General features: G+C 37.2%; 1 protein-coding gene across 1 annotated transcript in view; it reads left to right on the forward strand.

The window, feature by feature from the left end:
* Positions 1 to 15,634, forward strand: part of LOC146000049 (synaptotagmin-15-like) — a 319,549-nt gene extending 303,915 nt beyond the window's left edge. Inside the window, exon 10 of the mRNA XM_083137374.1 lies at positions 14,978 to 15,634. Within this exon, the coding sequence (XP_082993500.1) occupies positions 14,978 to 15,105 (128 nt within the window). The 3' untranslated portion in view covers positions 15,106 to 15,634. The remainder of the gene's footprint in view (positions 1 to 14,977) is intronic.
* Positions 15,635 to 20,231: the final 4,597 nt, after the last annotated feature.

The raw sequence follows: 20,231 nt of genomic DNA on the forward strand, positions 1-20,231 counted from the left end.
TCCCACGAGTCTCTCTTGACTAATACTGTCAAATGTGACATGATTTTATGAATAAAATTTTCCGCCTGTTTACGTATAACGTTGCACAGATTTGGTAGTTCGCACACGGTGTAATTATTTCGTGTTACCTTACGCAACAACAAATACATTTCATAAGACTGTTCTGGACACAAGACTTGCATCATTAAACAAACATTTTGTCTGTTACAGTATCACAGGAAAAGAACATCGTCCTGTAATGTTCAAGCCTCTAGATATTTTCCATAATGTCTAATCACAATAATAAGTTAGAAGAAATAACTCGCATTTTCACAACTACCAATATTCTCGTTTTTAATCACTTCGAAAATTATTTCTCGAAGATATCGGTTATACTACAAGAAAGCAAATCAAAATTAAAGTAAAAGTTCAACTACACGTATACCAAACGACATTTACAATATTGCAAGGACAAAATACTTAAAAAAAATTGTTGTTTCATTCGAAGGTAAAGGCGTGGTGTAGTGGTTCTTCTACCTGGTTTAAGGAGCTAAAGCTTGTAGGGTAGTGGCTACCGTTCAGGATTGTCAATGTGATGGTCGTAGGTTCAAACCCTTCCGGTGGCAGAAAATTTTCGTAAGTTTTAGACATATCCCATTGTGTTCATTGTCCACGCCATGTGAAACGGAATGATTCAGTTTGGAATTAACGATGGGGGGAGGGGAAATATTGAATTACAAAATCTCCATTTCAACGAACCGAGAAGTGGATAAAAATTGAATAATTATTAAAAATTACGTTCATTTTTTTAGTGGTGTAATCGCAGGTAAAATCAAAGATCTTACATGGAAGATTTTAATTTGCTCTGAACTCAGCCAAAAGGCATTTCGCACCGATCTAATATATTCTCCAATACATTTCAAAATGTTATTGAATGTTTCATGTCGATAATTTGACCAATGCATCCATTCTTGACGCTCAGACGATATTTTCTGCAACTACCTCTTCTCTCCAGTTCCTTCTCCTTCTTCTCTCCCCTCTTTCTGTTCTGCGTTTATCTGATATCACCTTCCCTACTTTTCTCCATCCCACTCTTCTCCACTCTTATCTCCTTTCCTGTCTTAGATTTCCGACTCCACTGCACTATTCTCTCATTTTTCGTTCTTCTCTTTCTCTCTCCTTTACTCTACTCTCCACTTCCCTCTTCTCGTCTCCTCCTCTCCTCTCCTCTCGTTTTCCTCCTCTTTTCTCTGCTTTGTTTCTTTTTATCATCTCTCCTCCAATCTTTTTCCATTCTCCTCACTACATCTCCTCTCCTCGTCTATCCTATCTTTCTTCTCTCCTCTACTTTTCCTCTTCTCCTTTCTCTTTCTCTTTCTCCTCTCCTTTGTAACCTTTCGTTTCCTCTCACCTCATTTCCTTACTGTAGACTCATCAGCGATGAAATACTAGAAAACCTATTTCTTTCTTTCAGAAAGAATTTTGTCATTTGCGATATAATAGTGATATTTTTAATAATTTTATACAATAATACTTGTTTATATTTCTTTCGCGTATTTTATAAATATCTATTGTGTATGTGGCAACCCTGAAATTGAGCCTAACTCTGCACGCAACCCACCAACGGCTTGTGTAAATTGGGTTGCCTAGTTTAAAATGTCGTTGTCCTAAAACTTTTGAGAGACACTGTACAGTGGGATGCACAAGTATTGCTCGGCAAATCTTCATGGCAATTATCATTAATTCATGGATTTTTATGTATGTTAGTGCAGAGGTTTGCGGGATGCCTCAACAACACGTTTGGTAATTGAGGGACTACACTCCCTAAAACGTATGCCACTCGGTCTCGACGTGCCTCATGTCACCCCACGAGAAGTGTATGCAAGGAATCGATTGCTGAAATCCCGCTCGGCCCCAGGCATCAATCGTGTTCCTGCAGAACCGCTCAAACACCTGACAAGAAAAGGCTACGTGTTCTTAGCCAAACTTTTCACACACATGCTTCGCCTTGATTACTTCCCACGAGACTGGAAACTAGCAAAGGTAATCGCTATCCCTAAACCGGGTAAAAACCCGCAAGAACTCAACAACTATAGACCAATCAGCCTCCTTGACCCATGTGGGGAAGACGTTCGAACAAGTACTTCGAACCAGACTGGCACACTTTTGTGACCTTCATCACTTGATACCTGACCACCAATTTGGCTTCCGATTACATCATGGTACAACGGAACAACTGTTACGTGTGGTAGATACAGTGGCGGACAGAAAGTATTAGGACTCTTCATGGACGTGCAAAAGGCCTCTGACAGTGTGTGGCTCCACGGGCTTTTGTACAAACTCCATCAAATGCACATTCCGACCACATATTGTCAGATCTTGTCCAGTTTCCTCTTCGGGAGAAGCTTTGTAACCACTATTAACGGGCACCAGTCGTCTTCACGCCCCATCCTGGCCGGCGTTCCGCAAGATGCTTTCTCCTCTTCTGTTTGCACTCTATGCAGCTGACATTCCAACACCAGACGCAGGCATGCTGGCCACGTATGCCGATGATACGGCAGTATTTGTCTGGGACAAACGTCTCGAAAACTGCGAAGACAAACTGAAGAAGTACACCACCCGCTTTGAGAAATGGGCCACAAAATGGAAGATCAGGATAAACCCGGAGAAGAGTTTTGTTACGGTCTTCGGCTTGGGCCCCGTACCAGAACGAGCTCGAGTCACCCTCTTCAGACGCCGAGTGCCTCATCATGACCAAGTGAAATATCTGGGTGTCCTCCTGGACCGACGACTGAAATTTGGACCTCACACAGATGCGGCCCGCAAGCGCGCACGCATGCGTCTTGGCTACCTATCTCCATTGCTACGTGCGCAAACCCTTCCTTTTGCCACACGCCTCCATGTGTTCACTTCGATGGTTCGCCCTATTCTACTCTATGCCAGTCCGGTATGGACCCAGATGGCACAGATCCATCACAAAAAGATCCAGATTGTGCAGAACAGAGCGCTACGCATGATTGGGTCCTACCCCATGGACACCCGTATCACCCAGATTCATGATGATCTGCAATATCCAATGATAGAGGAGACGCTCCAAATCGCCAAACAACGCATATGGGCCAAGGTTCGAGCCCACACCAATCCACTGATAAAACTCCATCGGGACCCTCCGTCCCCGACGGCGTAAGGTACCTCTACCACGACCATGACAAAGTGAATCACACTCAGATTATAGAGAACCTAAGTAATCTCTTCATATGGTTTTTAACAAATGTAAAATATGTGCACCGGTGCTTGTATTCAAATTTCATGTAAAATATCATGACAATCCTTGTACAGGGAGGTTATTTCAGTCGTTTACCGCCAGCGTGTCGGCCGGTCAGCGCCGCCTTCATGCAACAGGTCCCGGCAAATTGCGTTAGAGGAAGTCCGTAACAGAAACAGCTTGTTTTGTAATGTTTCCACTTTTCACAATTACAGTTACAATTACAATTGAAATAAGCACGTACCTTGTCGCAAGGATGCTGGAAAAGGTGTCCTCCCAAATACAAATATTTCTGGCACCTTATTTCTGACATCTAATCCTAGATTAGACATCGCTACTTTATCCTCAGTTGACAGAAAGGGAAGACATCATCCCGGCGCATAAAGCGAACCGAAACCGTAAAATGATATTTAAAAGTAATAATAATGATGATCACTAACATCCTGTGTTATAAGAGATGTTGAAAATGATCACCTTCAACAGCAATACAACATGTTTCTTAGGTTCAAGAGATCCTGTCTCTCGTAATTGCCTGACCACTTTTCTGCAAGAGTTCGTTTTCACGTAATTATCGTACATAAAAACTCGATGTTCAAGACTATATTTGTTTAGCGGAATAACTAATGAATGAATAACAATTAACACACAATAAAGCACTAGCACTCAATAGCACACCTAATCAATAACACAGTATAAACAAAACGCGTACTGATAAACGCGAACAGAAGTGAACATGAATGAGTGTAGACTCACGTCTGGTAGCCGACAGTGCTGCTAACCATTTTCCGGCAATGCCCCTAAAGACGTAGTCAAAATCTCCCTACAACTGGCCAAATGTCCCTACGCCAAGTAAAGCGACTAAAAAAAACAACACCTCATTAGCATGCAAAACAGAAGAGAAAATATACACATTTGCTTACCAAATCTTTCTGCAAGTGCTTCCACAATTAATGAAGGAGCGAATTTACAATATAGGACCCCTCCCCGATTTTTGTAATATTTCGCATACTCACTAATTGAGGCCTCCTAATCACGAATTTGAAGTTAAAATTTTGGGGTCACCTGTAGAAATTGCAAAATAAGTGAATTTGAGTGGTCCGTGATCGGCACGATTGCTCATTATTTACCGGAAGATTTTGTGTTTCCAATACTTAAAAAACGAAATATACATTCCTGATATTACTACTACCCCAAATTTTAACTATGTTTGCCTATCCTAACCTAACCTTACCGTGAATGGTTCGTGGGGCTATCCGTCAATGGCTTGTGGGGTTACCCGTGCATGGTTTTTCGACCCCAAATTTTAATTATGTTTGCCTTGCCTAAACTAACTTAACCTAACCTTACCGAGAATGGTCATTGGGGCTATACGTGAATGGTTTTGCGCTAATTGTGATTACGAACCGATACAAAATCTTAATTTCGTAGCAATTTAACGGCAAATGTTCAACATCGAAGACGCCATTTTCATATCCTGCAATTTTACGATCGATGCACTGTTGCCAAACTTACCTGTAATCAAATCAGTCCACATTCCACATGTTCTTCTACATCGTGATTGTCACTGTCACATGTAATCACCTTCTTTAGGCAATATACCGAAATCCATAAGTTTATTAATTACCCCACGAAATCCTCCTGCACACTTCACCTAAAAATCTGTACAACACTAACAACTTTTTTACTGTTCTCTTCCGTCATTCTTGCACGAACCATGCTCTCCAAGTACGAAATCAACAGTGTGGCAACGCTGTAGACAGCGTAACTAATTGCGAACGTCAATTGTTCATATCAACAAATATAGCTACCATACTTGTATACGGAGAATCATTGCGAGAATTGAAATGCTTATTTTACAACTTCTACACGTTAATGAACATTTTTTTCACCTCACCCCAACATGTTAACTTGAGATAAATCATCACGACTAATTATTTCGTGAGTATAAGACGTAGCATAGAAATTTCAGAAGGGTCCGGTATTGTAAATTTTTGCCTTAATGAATAATAGGGGTGTGCGGGACAAAATTTTCTTGATCGGGACTTGAATTTTTCTTAAATCCCGACATTCGGGACTGGAAAAATTTGAAATTTCCCGACCAAGTCGGGAAATTTTCGAAATTTCCCGAAGCTCAGGAAATCTCGAATTCTACACGTAATTTTCACTTTAAGTGATTGTTTTTGCATTTCTAGAATAAAAACTTACAATTTATAATAAGTTCCAGAAACTTACAATGCAGAAAACGTCGAGAATTAACGACTTTTTAAAGTGACCATTCGGTATTTCACGACTGCTTGGGATCCCGAAAAGTCGGGAGGTCATTTCCCGAAGTCGGGATCGGGAAGGGAATTTTTTTTCCCGATCCCGGTCCCGACTTTTCGGGATCCCGCACAACCCTATTGAATAACGTTGATTCGTTTACTGTTGATTATGTTATTTGAAGTCATACATGCCGCTGCTGTGAAGAGATAGATGTTTGTTGGTGATGCTGTATTTCCTGCAGTCTTTAACAATTCTGGTCCCATTCTATTTCTCTTTTTTGTTTTTGTATCACTTAGGTAACATTGAAAATATTCTTTCCGTTCCCGCGTTAGAATGTGGCAATGTTAGCACTATTTTCGCGAGAGTGGAAATGTTTTCAAAAAAGAACTTGCCTTGAAAGTTCTCAGTAACCGATAACATGTTCCAAAATTCTGATGGAGATTTGTTAGTTAGTTGTTTTTTCTCCTCCTCACTAAAGTATCCAGATAAACGAATCCATTCATTCCAAACCGAGCACGAAGAAAGTGCAACTGACTGGCGAGTAAGCTTTGCACCTTTGCACAATAAAATGTTATTTTCCAAGATTGAAAAAAGTCCCTACGTTTTCCCTCATTTGGCAAAATCTGTCCCTACGCGGGAGAAATATAGTGAAAAGTCCCTACGGTTGGCATCACTGCCGACACTGTTGCATTCGTGCAGTATGAATGAAGCGCCGTCTCGCGGCTGACAACTCACCCGACCCCCGATAAGCTGCCGGTGCTCTCGCGACAACTGAGGATAAAGTAGCGATGTCTAATCTAAGATTAGATGTCAGAAATATTTGTATTTGGGAGGACACCTTTTCCAGCATCCTTGCGACAAGGTACGTGCTTATTTCAATTGTAATTGTAACTGTAATTGTGAAAAGTGGAAACATTACAAAACAAGCTGTTTCTGTTACGGACTTCCTCTAACGCAATTTGCCGGGACCTGTTGCATGAAGGCGGCGCCGACCAGCCGACACGCTGGCGGTAAACGACTGAAATAACCTGCCTGTATATCTTGTATGTATTGTTTGTAGTTAGTTAGTTGTATATGTTGGGCACATACCCAGGACCTGTCTCCTGCGACAGTAGCAGGAAACACTAATGTAATTGTAATTATCAATGTTCCTGTACACACCTACTATGTAAACAACCCACATCCCAGTTTAATAAATAATATGCTGGACATGAAAAGTCCTGACTTCGGAAAATAAAAAAATGTCAGCAGTTTGGTAAGTTGTTTCAATTCCTCAGGATCAACTTGGGTAAAACAAATAGAAAAAACAGTGGCGCTAACTTATATGGGCCTGTGGGGTTTGAGCCCACCCAATAATTTGCCTGTTACTATATTTTATTTTAGAAATAAAGACTCCCCGCTTAAGAAAACAAAATATTTCATCATTACAACCTTAAAGAATTATCATAACTTAATTACTGACTCATCGAAATATTTCTTTCTAAATTTTGAATTGTTGTTTTAAGTCCACTTAATGCACCGATAGGCTAATCCGAACTGTACTTACAGTTTAAAGTGGGATCCGAACCACTGTGCAATGTACTATTTCATAATAATTTCTTACATCCCCAATTTATCACTGTCCTATATTATTTACACCTTCCGTAATCAGGAACCAGTATGAGGATTGATAGGCATTAAAACTCCAAAATAGGCAAAATTACAAAATTGGCAATAAAATTGATGACCATCGACAGATTTTTCGTTATTTATCCGGTTTAAACACTCAGAAAGCAGTTATTTTTGAAATTGACACTTATAACTAAAAATAGACAAAAGCAACCGCTATAACATTTCTCTTAGAAATGGCCTCAAATGTATTTTAAACGTAAATGCCTACATTTTCTGGTCAAGGAACAAAAAGCAAGACATTTTAAGGCAAATCCTATAGGTAGGCCTAGCTGCTCCAAAGCACTAAAGGAATGTGGAAAAAGTCCTTCTCAAAACAAAATAGCTTGAAAAATATTAATTACAGATCGCCAAATATCCCGTCATACAGCTACTTTGCACATTTGAAAATACACGACAAGATACCAAACGTTGATTGAATTTTTATAACAATTTCCTTGTTCACAAAAACTTTGAGATGGAATGAACGTATACTTTTGAGCCTCTTGGCCGACTGTGTTCATCCTCGAGATTTACATCGATATTTTTAATCGATACATTTCGATTTGTTACGTAATATAAAATTTGTTTCAGGTCGCAGAAACCTAAATAAAAAAACTATCTCGGAGCGCTGGCGCCTTTTCTTATACGTAAAAACTGGGCCGACCTCCCTTGCGGAGTGGTTAGCGCAGCACGCTACGCTAGAGGTCCCGAGTTCGAATCCCGGACTGTTATGAGTGTTCTTTGTAAGTGTTCCTACATCATTTTCAAGATATCATCTTTATCGTCGCGACTAACGAAAAATGGCAGGAAAGCAACACTAAATAAGATAAATTATATCAAATAGTAAAAACCATTTGTATTGACATTCAAATACTAAAAAAAAAACGCGTGTAAATGATAACTCCACGAAACTTAGCACTTCTAATGTAACAAAAACGTCGAAAATTACTACGCATTAAGGTCGAACCTAGCAATATTAACCCAGCAATGTAAAAATTTTTAACACCATGAAATGTAACACACTTATTTTGCTTTCGGAAGATTTCAGCTTGCCGCGTTTGATTGATTTCATTTTATGATATTTTTTTTATAATTAATATCTATTGTAAATTTATAGACTTTTGTCATTAATATTGGTGTTTATGAATCAGTTAAGCAACATTGCATCAGGTGTTGCTTTGGACAACAACGTTTCGTTAAACTTTTACATGGAATACTGTTCACTTTACAAAATTTCGTATCTTCACATTTACTAGTTTATGAGATACAGACAAATCACTTCAGACTGTCTGTTGTCTTTCACGGCCAGACTGTTTGGTCGAGTTTTGTTGCCTTGTACTATCATTTATCTACACATGCAGATTAATACCTAAAGTTCGTTATTCTTATTGGAATGCGAGCGATTGGCAATGTCAAGTTGTACTTGAGCTTGAGATAGATTGTAGTGCATGTTGTTGCTTCTCGACTGTGTAAGTCGTACAGTAAGCAGTTTTATATACATTCTATCTCACTGAAATATCAATCAAAGGTGTCGATTTTTAAACTTAGAAATGGTTAACTTATTTATCAAAGCCACTTCTTGCCCTTGCACATTTCTGGCTTCTGCTTTGGCACACTGGGTAAAGGATATCGCCCAATCAGGTCATGAGCTGTCATGGCTCAAATCGATCACTTTGTATCTATTATTCTTAAGTTGTGTATGTATATAGCTACTTCGCACACGTTCATTATGTACCGATACAAAGATACATTTTAAAAATTTCAACGAAACATAGCTGATACGATTGCATCAACGTACACCAATTTACTGTTATCGCGAATTTGACACCACACTTCATGACACAATATTCGTCGGAAATAAAACTCACACGCTTTAATACTCTTATGTTATGTTATGCTTTAAACACACAACGTGAAATAGTACCACACGGAAACATCGAACACACAACATTCATGCAAGCACCACACAGGAAATAACAAACTTCCGGAAACAGGCCACAGATGTCGCTACTTGAACTAGCAAGCAACGAACATCAGAAGTTCATGTGCCTACGTAGGATATTCAACTGCACGTTTAGCTGACGTCACAACCTAGAGGCCACTTTCTTCTTGTCGAATAGCGGTTTTATAGTTTTAATGGTTCAATACACTAAGTGTCCTGAGTTCACTTACGCTGTATTCATGGCGTAGCTAGAAAAATTTCGGGGCTTTCACTCATAATTGTTCCCATGGGCGTTGCCAGAAATTTGAATAATAGATATAATAACAGTACAGTAGAGCGTCGATTATCCGAACGTCGGTCAACCGAACGACCGCTTAACCGAACTGTGTACTCGCTCACTTTCAGATATCTGTAATGAAAAAAGTACGTGACTTAGCTGCTCGTAAGCGTGTAGGCTTGCTTAGACAGACCAAAATAAAGGATTTTTTAAACGTTAATTTTGTGTACTGTGTGTATTGTTCATGCAAAATGCGTATGTAATATGTACATATTTTTGTTTAATAAACTGTACCACATACTATATATTCCTACTAAAGTTGCCTTTGTACGTTACTTTGTAATACATACTTAAAGAGATGCCTGTTTTTATGAATAAATTTACTGTACAGTACTTCTTTTTGGCAAATAAACATGTACAGTTCGATTATCCGAACAAACCAGTTTTCCGAACACCCATGTCCCCCAATTACTTCGGATAATCGACGCTCTACTGTAATTATTATTATGTAATAATAATTAAAATTTCATGATAATAAATCAATTTATTCCAAAATTATTATTGCTGTTATTATATCCTTCAGGAGATTTTTCTACTCAATCCATCAGATGAATGAATATGCACACTGCTTTTCTTTCTTTCTTTTTTTTACGTTTCATACAGTGTGTTCTGAAAGAAATGCACCGTTATTATATTTTGTTATTAAATTTTAGACACCTTCAAGAAAAAGCTTTAAGAGTTTAGAGGGAAATTTTAGTCATAAAGTTAATGTTGTTTCACCTGTCACATACAACTTAATTTTTGGAATTTTGAAAACGGTACTGTAGCCTCAATTTTTCGGTATAACGCAATTTTTCCTTGATTATTCTGTTCGAATACTAACTAGATGAACTTTATTTCTGTTATTAACAATAAAAATAACCAGGGTGACCATGATAAAATTCAAGTATAATTCCCGGTTTTCAAGGCGAACCTCCCAAAAATTCAACGGTACAAGCAGATGTTTTCTCTATTTCAACATTTGCGTACTATCGCCTCTCACCGCTCACACACACACACACACAAATATATTAACAACATAAAGGGCCTGTGCTATTCCAATGTCTCCCAAAATTATAATTCAACTCAATTGAACGGTATATAATGTTATATAATTTAAGGTGCGAAGTCTACATTTGCCATTTCACATACTCAAGACTAGAAATACATCTACAGACATAAGTCACAAATGTTACGGGATGTAGTAGTTTACGAGAAATTGTTAGTTGTATGAGAATTTCCAATTTAACTAATCAACTTCAAGACATTTTATCTTGGAACAATCTTCCGCATGTCAGATAGATAATGTGCTGCAAGGGACACTAACACACCAAACGAATTGAGAGAATTTTATTTTATTTTCGGTATGATTTTACAATACCGGAAACTTCTCCAATTTCATTAATAACGAATACTCACTAATTATGGAGTCCTGATGACGTATCCGCAGTTAACATTTGGTTCTCACGTGTAGAAATTGTAAAATAACGGTCCCTGGTCGCAATTAGCCTTACACCTCTCGAACGATGCACGGGTAGCCCCACAAACCATTCACGGATAGCCCCACGAACAATGTACGGTTAGGCCGGTTAGGTTAGGCTAACATAGTTATAATTTGGGGTCGTAGTAAAAAAAGGAATATATATTTCGTTTTTTAAGTATTCGAAACACAAAATCTTGCGATAAACATTGCTTTTCTTGAGAAATCGAGGTTGTCGGTTGCGATCACGGATCCGCTTATTTCGCAAGTTCCACACGTGAGCGCCAAATTTTAACTGCAGATTCGTGATTAGGAGCCCTAAATTATTGAGTATGCGAAATATGAACGAAATTGGGGAAGTTTCCGGTGTTGTAAAATCGCTCCTTATTTTCTACACAGCTTTCCTTTCTCGAGAAAAATAAATGCTAAACTGTGAAAAACTTGCCTCAAGGCATTAATTAATAATAATAATAATCCTTTGCGCTACAGCCCATGAAGGGCCTTGGCTTACCTACCGACTGCCAGTCTCCCTCCCACGCTTTCCTTCGTCACCTCTAAGCGTGGAGATCTTCAACCAGTCCTACATATACCCCGCGACAGGATCACGCTTACTCATTCGAAGCTCCCCAATTTCCTCACGATGGTGGGTTGCCACCGGCCCTATACACAGACTGAACCCGGGGTCGAATCCATGCCGTCCCGCAGTCGCCGTCCAAAGCAAGGTGCCTTAGACCGCACGGTCACGGAGGAGGACCAAGGCATTAATTAATATGTATAAATTCAAAGGGATTTGAATTAATAAAAGTTGCACTTTTCACGTCTACGGAGAAAAATTCAAGCAGAATTCACGCATAATTTCCGGAGCCAATAATTCACGCATAATTCCAGGAATGGAAATTCAGTTGAGTAGCAACCCTGATAACAAACGTTCTGCTATCTTGCAACTTGCAATAAATGATGCCAATTCCAGGGAAAGGGGAGGGAGGTCTACGAACTGATTCAGTTCGTTTTTAATTGATCCTATACTTACCAAACAGCATTATATACAACCACTATGCACTATACAAGTATGTGTTTAATTGTATGTACTAGATATACCACTTGGTGAAGCATAGCGAACATAACGCTCTACGAAGTTGGAGATCCTACGTTTGAACTCATGTCAATAGGGATTTAAATCGTTAGTGAACAGAGAATTTAACAGTTGGAAAACGAATTGTCAGTCTGGCCCAGGAACATCACTGTAAAGAGGACACCAGTAGTGAAAATGAAGGGTTCGAGGGTGGGCTGCGATTCCGAGAATTAAACCTGTTTCGATCAAGTTTCAGGAATTCCAATTTTTTTTTTTAAATTCTAGCTCTATCGTCCTAGAATTGTCTCCCTGTTATATATTTGTGAAGCTTCGAATATTTTTTTTGAAAATGAGTAACAGATTTTGGTTTCTGAATTTCCATTAATCCAACATGCCTGAAGTTTCGGGGGGGTTGAACCCTACAACCCCTTCCTCTAAATACGGCCATGGCTGTATTATCCTCGGTAAAACCTTAATTATAAAAAGGGGGCAGTCGAAGCTGTCGTTTTGTACACAATATGATCTCAATTTACGTAATGCGCTTCCACCTTGGTATATCGTGTATTAAGATATTAAGGTATAGCCTATATCTGGATTTAAACAAGTTCTAACCTTAAAGCATGTTTTTCACATCTAGTGACGTAAATGTGGCCACGATAAGATTTTTTCAGGGTACTTACCAGTAAAAGCTGAAATTAATGTATACGTATCTTTGCATCAGTAAAAGGTGGAAACATAAATCTTGGTAGTGATAATCACATACATGATACTAACGTAACGTTATATAAATGATCTTGAACAGAATGCTCTCAGAACCAAATTAAGCTACAAACATATTATTTCGTGTACTGAAAGAAGAACGTACAGATACACACACAAAATATCCACTTAATTCTATAATTTGTTCTACATTTTTTTAACTTCGTCACTTACTTCACGCAGTGTTGAGGATAGGGTTGGTACAGAGAGGAGATTTGTCTCGTATCGTCACGTGAATAAGAATGCATCGTTCTCGTTCGGCTTCGATTTCAAAATTCCCGTTTTGAGTCTCGACACATCTGAGTTATTGATGTGTGTCACGTGCAATTATGACAAACAACGCCTATCATATCTATAACAAATAGTGCTTGTAAAGTAACTTTTCAAAAGTAATCTAGTTCCAGTTTCACAGTTGAAGGCTAAAGTTGGTAAACGCTGTAAGTGCCAGAATCATTCAAACACAGTTTTCCATGTTAAACTGTGAAATGTGCCATGCTTTTGTAATATGATAAACGTGAAATGTGGCTGGTAGCCCTCTAAGTAGTTCAAAGGGCGTGTAAAGAGGTCACTAGTGTGCACGTTCTTACGGGCTGATGTGCGGAACTATGCGATTTCCCAACACTTTCGCTTTTGGCACTTACAACGTTTACCACTTTTAGTCCTCAGTTTACTTTATTTGAAATGTTACTTAAACATTAGCTGTAAGTTAATTTTACAGTTCATAACACTTGATCAACCATTATTTGATGAATATTTTTATATCATTTTGCGAAAAATAAAAACAGGCCAATACGTTAGATTAAGGTGTCGTGTCGTTTGCGCCGAGTCATTTGCGCCGAGGCTTCTTATCGGTTAATTTCCGCCGTGACATATGTCAAGGCCTTCCTCGGCTGTTTTTTCCACAATCCAGAGTGTCATCAGCGCCGCGCGCACGTGTGTTTATGGGCTCATGGTGCATAGTACATAAAGTGGACTTAAAACATAAAATCAAACGTGTGTTTATGACGATGCAAAGCTGTGTTTACACTGAAATGTTAAACCTATCCAGAGAGTCAAATATGACTTTTCTTTACTTATTTCAAAAAACGTTGCAGAGGATTACTTGTATCAATTTTATTCCACAACAGAAAATACATAAATTAGTATCAGTCTATTAACTATTAATCATTTATCGTTAATCGTCAAAAATCATTGTAAATACAGTAGTATTGTTAAAATATTGAAAGCATTCTACAAATACTTCGTAAATGTACACTTTGGAAAAAACATAAATATGCCAGTCTATTACACATAATTATTATACACTACATAAAATCGTCAAAAACATTATAAATATAGTGTAATTTTTTGCAAACATTATATAAGTAATAGCTACGTATATATAAACACAATATTTTGATACACTTGCACAACAACAATACAAACGTTATTTGAATTCTTGTAGGTATGCAAATGCTCAAAGGCATTCCACGCGTTGTTTCTATCATTTCCATATTCTCAGACATCTTGTCGTCTCTCTCAAGTCTCAGTTTTACATAAATACTAATTTCCCAATGTATATCCGTCATATATATTTTCATCTTACATTCATTTACCAATCACCTTCCTTTTCAATCGGAGATAAACACAGCTACAGCTGGGCAACTTCATAAACACACGTGCGCGCGGCGGTAATGACACTCCGGATTGTGGGAAAACCCACCAAGGAAGGTCTTGACATATGTCGCGGCGGAAATGAACCGATAAGAACCCTCGGTGCAAGCAACACGGACTCTTAGATTAAGCTGTGTTATTACAAACATTTTAAAACTTAGATAATGAAGAAGCCAAATCTAAATTCTAAGTTAGGCTACGTTTTGTTTTGAGGGAAAGAAATGAAAAATGGATTTCCAACTTCTAAGAACTTGAATCTGAACAAGTGTCATCAAATTTCCCTGTAATTTTGACATTTTTCATAAAATGTTTCTTTTCCCTTTTCACTCAAAATTTTACCTGAATTTCCCTGCTTTTAGGGATACTTCCCTTTGGGTGTCAACACTGCAACGAATCAGTTAACAGCCCCTGCACTAGTATCAGTCCAATTCCACTCCTTAAAAACGTGTAGGGTGTAAGATTTTTACATCCCACTAGTAGTACAATATATGTCTGAAATCATTGCCAATCTGGAAATGGTTGTCTATGGAAATATCTGTTAAACTTAAGGAAATGTTGGTCTCAGCAAAATGTTAATGATTATTTTTTTCTCTTTCCAGACAAACTTTTAGGAAAGTTCGTTCTAGGATCGTATATGTTCGCCCGCGGAAAAGCATTAAACCATTGGAATTTGGCGTTTGCTAGTCCTATGGAGCAGGTACAGTTGTGGCACGCCCTTTGTGAGTAAGGAATCAAGGACATTAAAAATAAGAAGAGATTTGGACTATACAAACACATTCAACAACAGCGTATATTCAGTGATTGATCGGAGGTTATTGAACATGATCTTGGTTTTGTAAATTGAAATTTTATCTTGAGAAATTAATATTAACTAAATCGTTTATTATAATTTCGATATATATACAATGGCAATGTAGATTTAACCAAATTTGGGTATCTAATACAATGAGGTAGAAGTTCTAGAGTGGATGACGTGGTTTCCCGCCTGAAGCAAACTGAATGCAAAAGGCATGAGTTAACCGGATATTCGTGTGTTAAGAAAAACGTGATCTGCTGCTCACCTAGCTACAAGTTGGAAGTTTGCTTTCCAATTAAATCTGGCCGCTAGCAGAAATAGTAAGGCCAAACTTGGCGTTTACTTGGCTTCAACAAAAGACGATCGATTCCAGCCTTTCCTCCTCTCTACACCTTCTATACTCGTTCATCTAACTCATTAGTTGTTACTACAGAGACATCAAGTGGCGGCGATTGGGTTCCAAAACCGGGCGGGCAAGTTGGCAAAACTGGGGGGTAAAGACAGTATATTTCCCTTTGTAGCATAATGCAAAGGCGCAAGTGGCGAAAAGTGGGGGGTGCAACTGCCCCCCCCCTCGCCCCCCTTCCCTAATCACCGCCACTAGGCAGACACCTAACGGTGGATTTGAAACAATGTGTTTGCTGCTTGACCATCCAATCGTTATTGATAATAACTGTAATTTCAATTTACAAAGATTTTTTCCTTGTTCGAACAACTTAAAGGTAACGATGAAGAGCTCTCTAATATTTGAACTAAAAATCCTAATTACATTTTGATTCATTACGACACATGAGCCAGAGTTGAAAAATTTGCCAAATATATTTTTAAGAACATTTGTTTATGGTTATTGCTAACGCGCAAGAAAGTGATGGTATATCAATAATTCCAGAAGACACGATTTATTTTTGCAACCAACCTTATCAAGGTTATTTAATGTGCAACTTATAACTCTTATGGTAGATGTGAACACATCTAATTACTTTTCAGAAAGCAAGATACTCATAAACGCAATACAAATATATTTTATGCATATACGGTTTACAGAGAATGTGTCGTATAGATCATGTGTGGATGATAGGAAAGTTTTTATATATATATCGTATTTTGCCCCATTTTTATATATTTATTTGAATAATTTGCATATTCTATTGAATTCTAAATATTTTCTTCTTGAGATATGATTTTAACAAAAATATTATGAAGGCAATTCAGTCGTGTGTCCTTCATCAGCACAATTGAGCATGCCATTCTTAAATTAAGACAAATGTTTCAAAAATCAGACTGATATTAAGAGGTTTAATTATAATTGTATGCATATATAAAACTATAATTACTTTTGAATTTATTACTATGTAAAAACCATGTACACTGATAATTTAGAAGGCTCAGCAGAGATTCCAAGTTTCATTGACTTTTTCTTAACGATTCAATAGCCGCACCACCTGGTGATAAAAAGTGTGAATTGAAAAAGAACCATGCATTTGTGTTCGCAATACTTAAACCGTTAGTTTATCGATTGAACAAACCATCTACATTAGTCTGTGAAAGGCCAGAGCACTGCACGCTTAGTAACAAATGTACTTGTAACCTGTATTAATTCTCTGCCTAACTTTTCCAAATAAAAATAAGTTTCATGAAGATTTTCATCACACATGACCTGGAAAGTATTCTTCAGAAACTCCATAACAAAAAAAATCAATATCAATGCTGTCTGTGGCATTTTTCATATACGATAAATTTTACAAAAAAGGTTAGGTGGCGTTGCCATAACTTAGGACACACACACGCGCGAGGCGATATACATACCAGTCATTGTGCAAGATCTGATATAATGACCTGACGCATTGTTAGGGCCATAAATTCAAGAGAACGGGATTCGTCAAATGACCGCAATATGAAAGAAAGAAAGAAAACAGAAAAACATTTCCTATATTCCCTTTTATTCAGAGATAACTGTAGCCTACCCACAAAAAGTTACGAAATGTCTGATGGAATAACACAAATCAGCTAATAATAATACGCTATATTAAATTTTACAATTGATTTCTAGTTGTCTCTAATACATTTAATTATTCAGTGGCATCAGCATTTTTTAATGTTCCACACCAAAAGTTTAATTGTTCATCCTACAGCATACTCCCAACAAACGTTGGTTTACAAAATGACCTTATGAAATTACATTTCTTAAATATACATACATACATACATACATACATACATACATACATACTTTCCAATAGTGATTCAGTCCTACTGAAGTGTCGAATGGCTGGAAAAAATTGACAGAATGCAAAGCAAAGGCCGTCAACATTTATGGAATCGTGAAAAGTTGTTATATCTCAAGTTTATACTATCATAATTGTTTAACAGTACGGATTAGTACTGCATTTATGAGAAGCAAATAAATGTTTCAACTATCAAGAAATTGGTTCCCGGTTTAATGCCTGTAAGACTTCTTGATGTGATAACATGAATTTCTGTTTTCATTCAAGACGTTAAAGAACTGTTACGTGAAACAACAAAATAACTGGGTACCGAGGGAATGTCGTATTGGACGTTAGGTGGCGGCGCCAACGTCTGAAAGCGGAAACTGATTCCTAAAAGGCAGCAAAAGCAAATCATAACTTCTTATACTGACCAGTATTTCTTTGGGAATGGCTACAGTGTTCCGTTGAAATTAATTAATCTATTTTTAAATAATTTATACTCGAAGATACAACTTTCTTTTCATTTCAATTACCGAATGAACTTTTATAGTTTATAATTAGCGTACCTTGTTTCACCACGCAGAAATTCAATTCTCAAAATAGAGACGTTTATTTTTCCAATTGTACGTTAAGTGAAGTTAGAGAACGCTTCAATTCACATTCAGTAAGTTTGGTTATATTCAACAGCTTCTGTACCCAGAGTGTAACTTGTTTCTGTCAGCACTTATCGATCAATGGTTCGTAGCGTGTCGCAACCAAACTCGACTGGTCATTATCAGCAGGTAGGAGTTAATCTTGTTTGGTTCGCTGAGCCAGGGATCAATTTTCTCCCCTGCTGGATTTACAAGGATTTAAGGATTTCACTGACAAACTTAGTGGAAAATTAAAATTTGGTTGCGACGCCTACACAAGGAGACCAAAATAGTGGTCGAAGTTTTAGTTCTGTTAGATGGGAGGAAATATCGTCATCAGGAACTTTTGAGGATTACTACAGTACAAATTCTTCTAAATTTACAAGAATTATCTTTTTAAGAGTGCGTAACACATTGCTAAAATTCATATGCAAGAACAAGCGTCTATTCTATTTCTCTTCACGTTACAATAGCAATACTGATTTTGTATGAAGACTATTAAACTAATTGCATTATAATTTTTTGAAGCCATAGAGAAAAACAGTCAAGAAAGGTCATCATCTCGTGGTATAATCCAAACATCTGGCTACAAGACTAATTGTCTTTTGAATCAAGTATAGATATAGAAATCTTTGAATTGTATATCCACATTTGCGTTTAATTTTCTTGCTTGTATTCTTTCCGGTATTCTGATTGGGTGCAAGATTATGCGATTAACATAGTTGTCTGATGGACATGCTGAAATGAATCTTTTCTCAACCATGCAACACTCAAAATCGTTGAGAACAGGTGTCATTTTCTCAAGTATATTTCAATGTAAGCTCCATGTAACTCTGAAATTGTTTCCTGAATTGCACTATGAATTCGAAGTATATTAGGTATGGATTCGGGCTTAGGTTGACCATACTAGGACTTCATTTAATATTATACTGAATAATGTCATCCTAGACACCTTTGCATTGCTACCGTCTCGTGGTCAATGTTACAGCAACTGTTGTTACTGAATAAGCATTGTAACATTTCTAGAAGATACCCACAGGGAACACAGTGCAAGTTCATTGTTATCAACCAATGATTAATAAATGACAGAAGGTTGAAGAAAATTACTAATAATACAGGTAAGGAAGGCGACACCTAAAATGAGTCGAAGACCAATTAATCTTCTCCTCAGTAATTACTTAGTCGCTTACTTAGAACTTTGTCCAGCATTTTATTAAGGATCAATGCTAATCTAGATTCAGGTAAAATTTAGGCATAGTTTTCCTTACTTGTTGTTACTTATATAAACATATACTCAAGTATATTTTGGTAGAATGTTACTGATGGGACATCGAAGTAGTTCACCAACAGAGGTACAAAGTTAGAGTGTGATGTAAAAAATGTAGAATTTTAGAGCATATCCAACATCTCATGGTTTGTTCTTAAGCGCACTCATTGTCACAAATGATACTAATAAGTCGAGGTACTTCTTTAAAAGACTGATTACAGTATTAACGTAACTCTAAGCTTATCTTTCCACATTATTCTTTCATTCGTTCAATGATGTTTAACATGTCGTTACATCCAGGCGGTAATAGAAGCTGTGATTTTTAATCTATTAAAACATTTTCAATACAAAAACCTTCATTACGTTTACTATATACATTTCACATGATTGAAATACACTTTATATGCAAGAGACATATTCATGCGAATCCATTTTGTTAAAAAGATTAAGTCAACATAAATAGCAAAAGAAACACTATAATTACCTAATAATGAGATCGTAAGCAATTAGTGGCCTTTCCATAAATATACACATAATTCTGTCACTCACGAATTCTATTAGTATTTTTGTATTTGTAGATAAGGAACAATATTTTTTCCAATTTTGGAAAAATTGTGAACTTTAAGAGTTTACGTTGACCACTAATAATGTGAATTTGAACTTTAGCTTACTTCTAGATAAAAGTTTGTTTCCAGTACGTTTTCAATGTGTTCAATCTATTGTACTATTTACTTATAAACATGCTGTCTCCTTTGACTTTCGTATTTACGATTTTCTCCAATCTAATTTTTCATGGTTTCTCGAAAATATTGGCCTTTCTATATTAATGACAAAAATTATAATTTTACCTGTTCGAATAAAATGCAGCAAGTGTTTGCTAAGTAGGATAATTTTCTCGGCATTTAATCAAAAATATAATAGCACCGAACAAATCTAAAAAGGCCCGGTTCA

The sequence above is a fragment of the Lepisma saccharinum genome, chromosome 16, assembly GCF_977018435.1.
Source record: "Lepisma saccharinum chromosome 16, izLepSacc3.1, whole genome shotgun sequence".
In the NCBI taxonomy this organism is placed as follows: Eukaryota; Metazoa; Arthropoda; class Insecta; order Zygentoma; family Lepismatidae; genus Lepisma; species Lepisma saccharinum.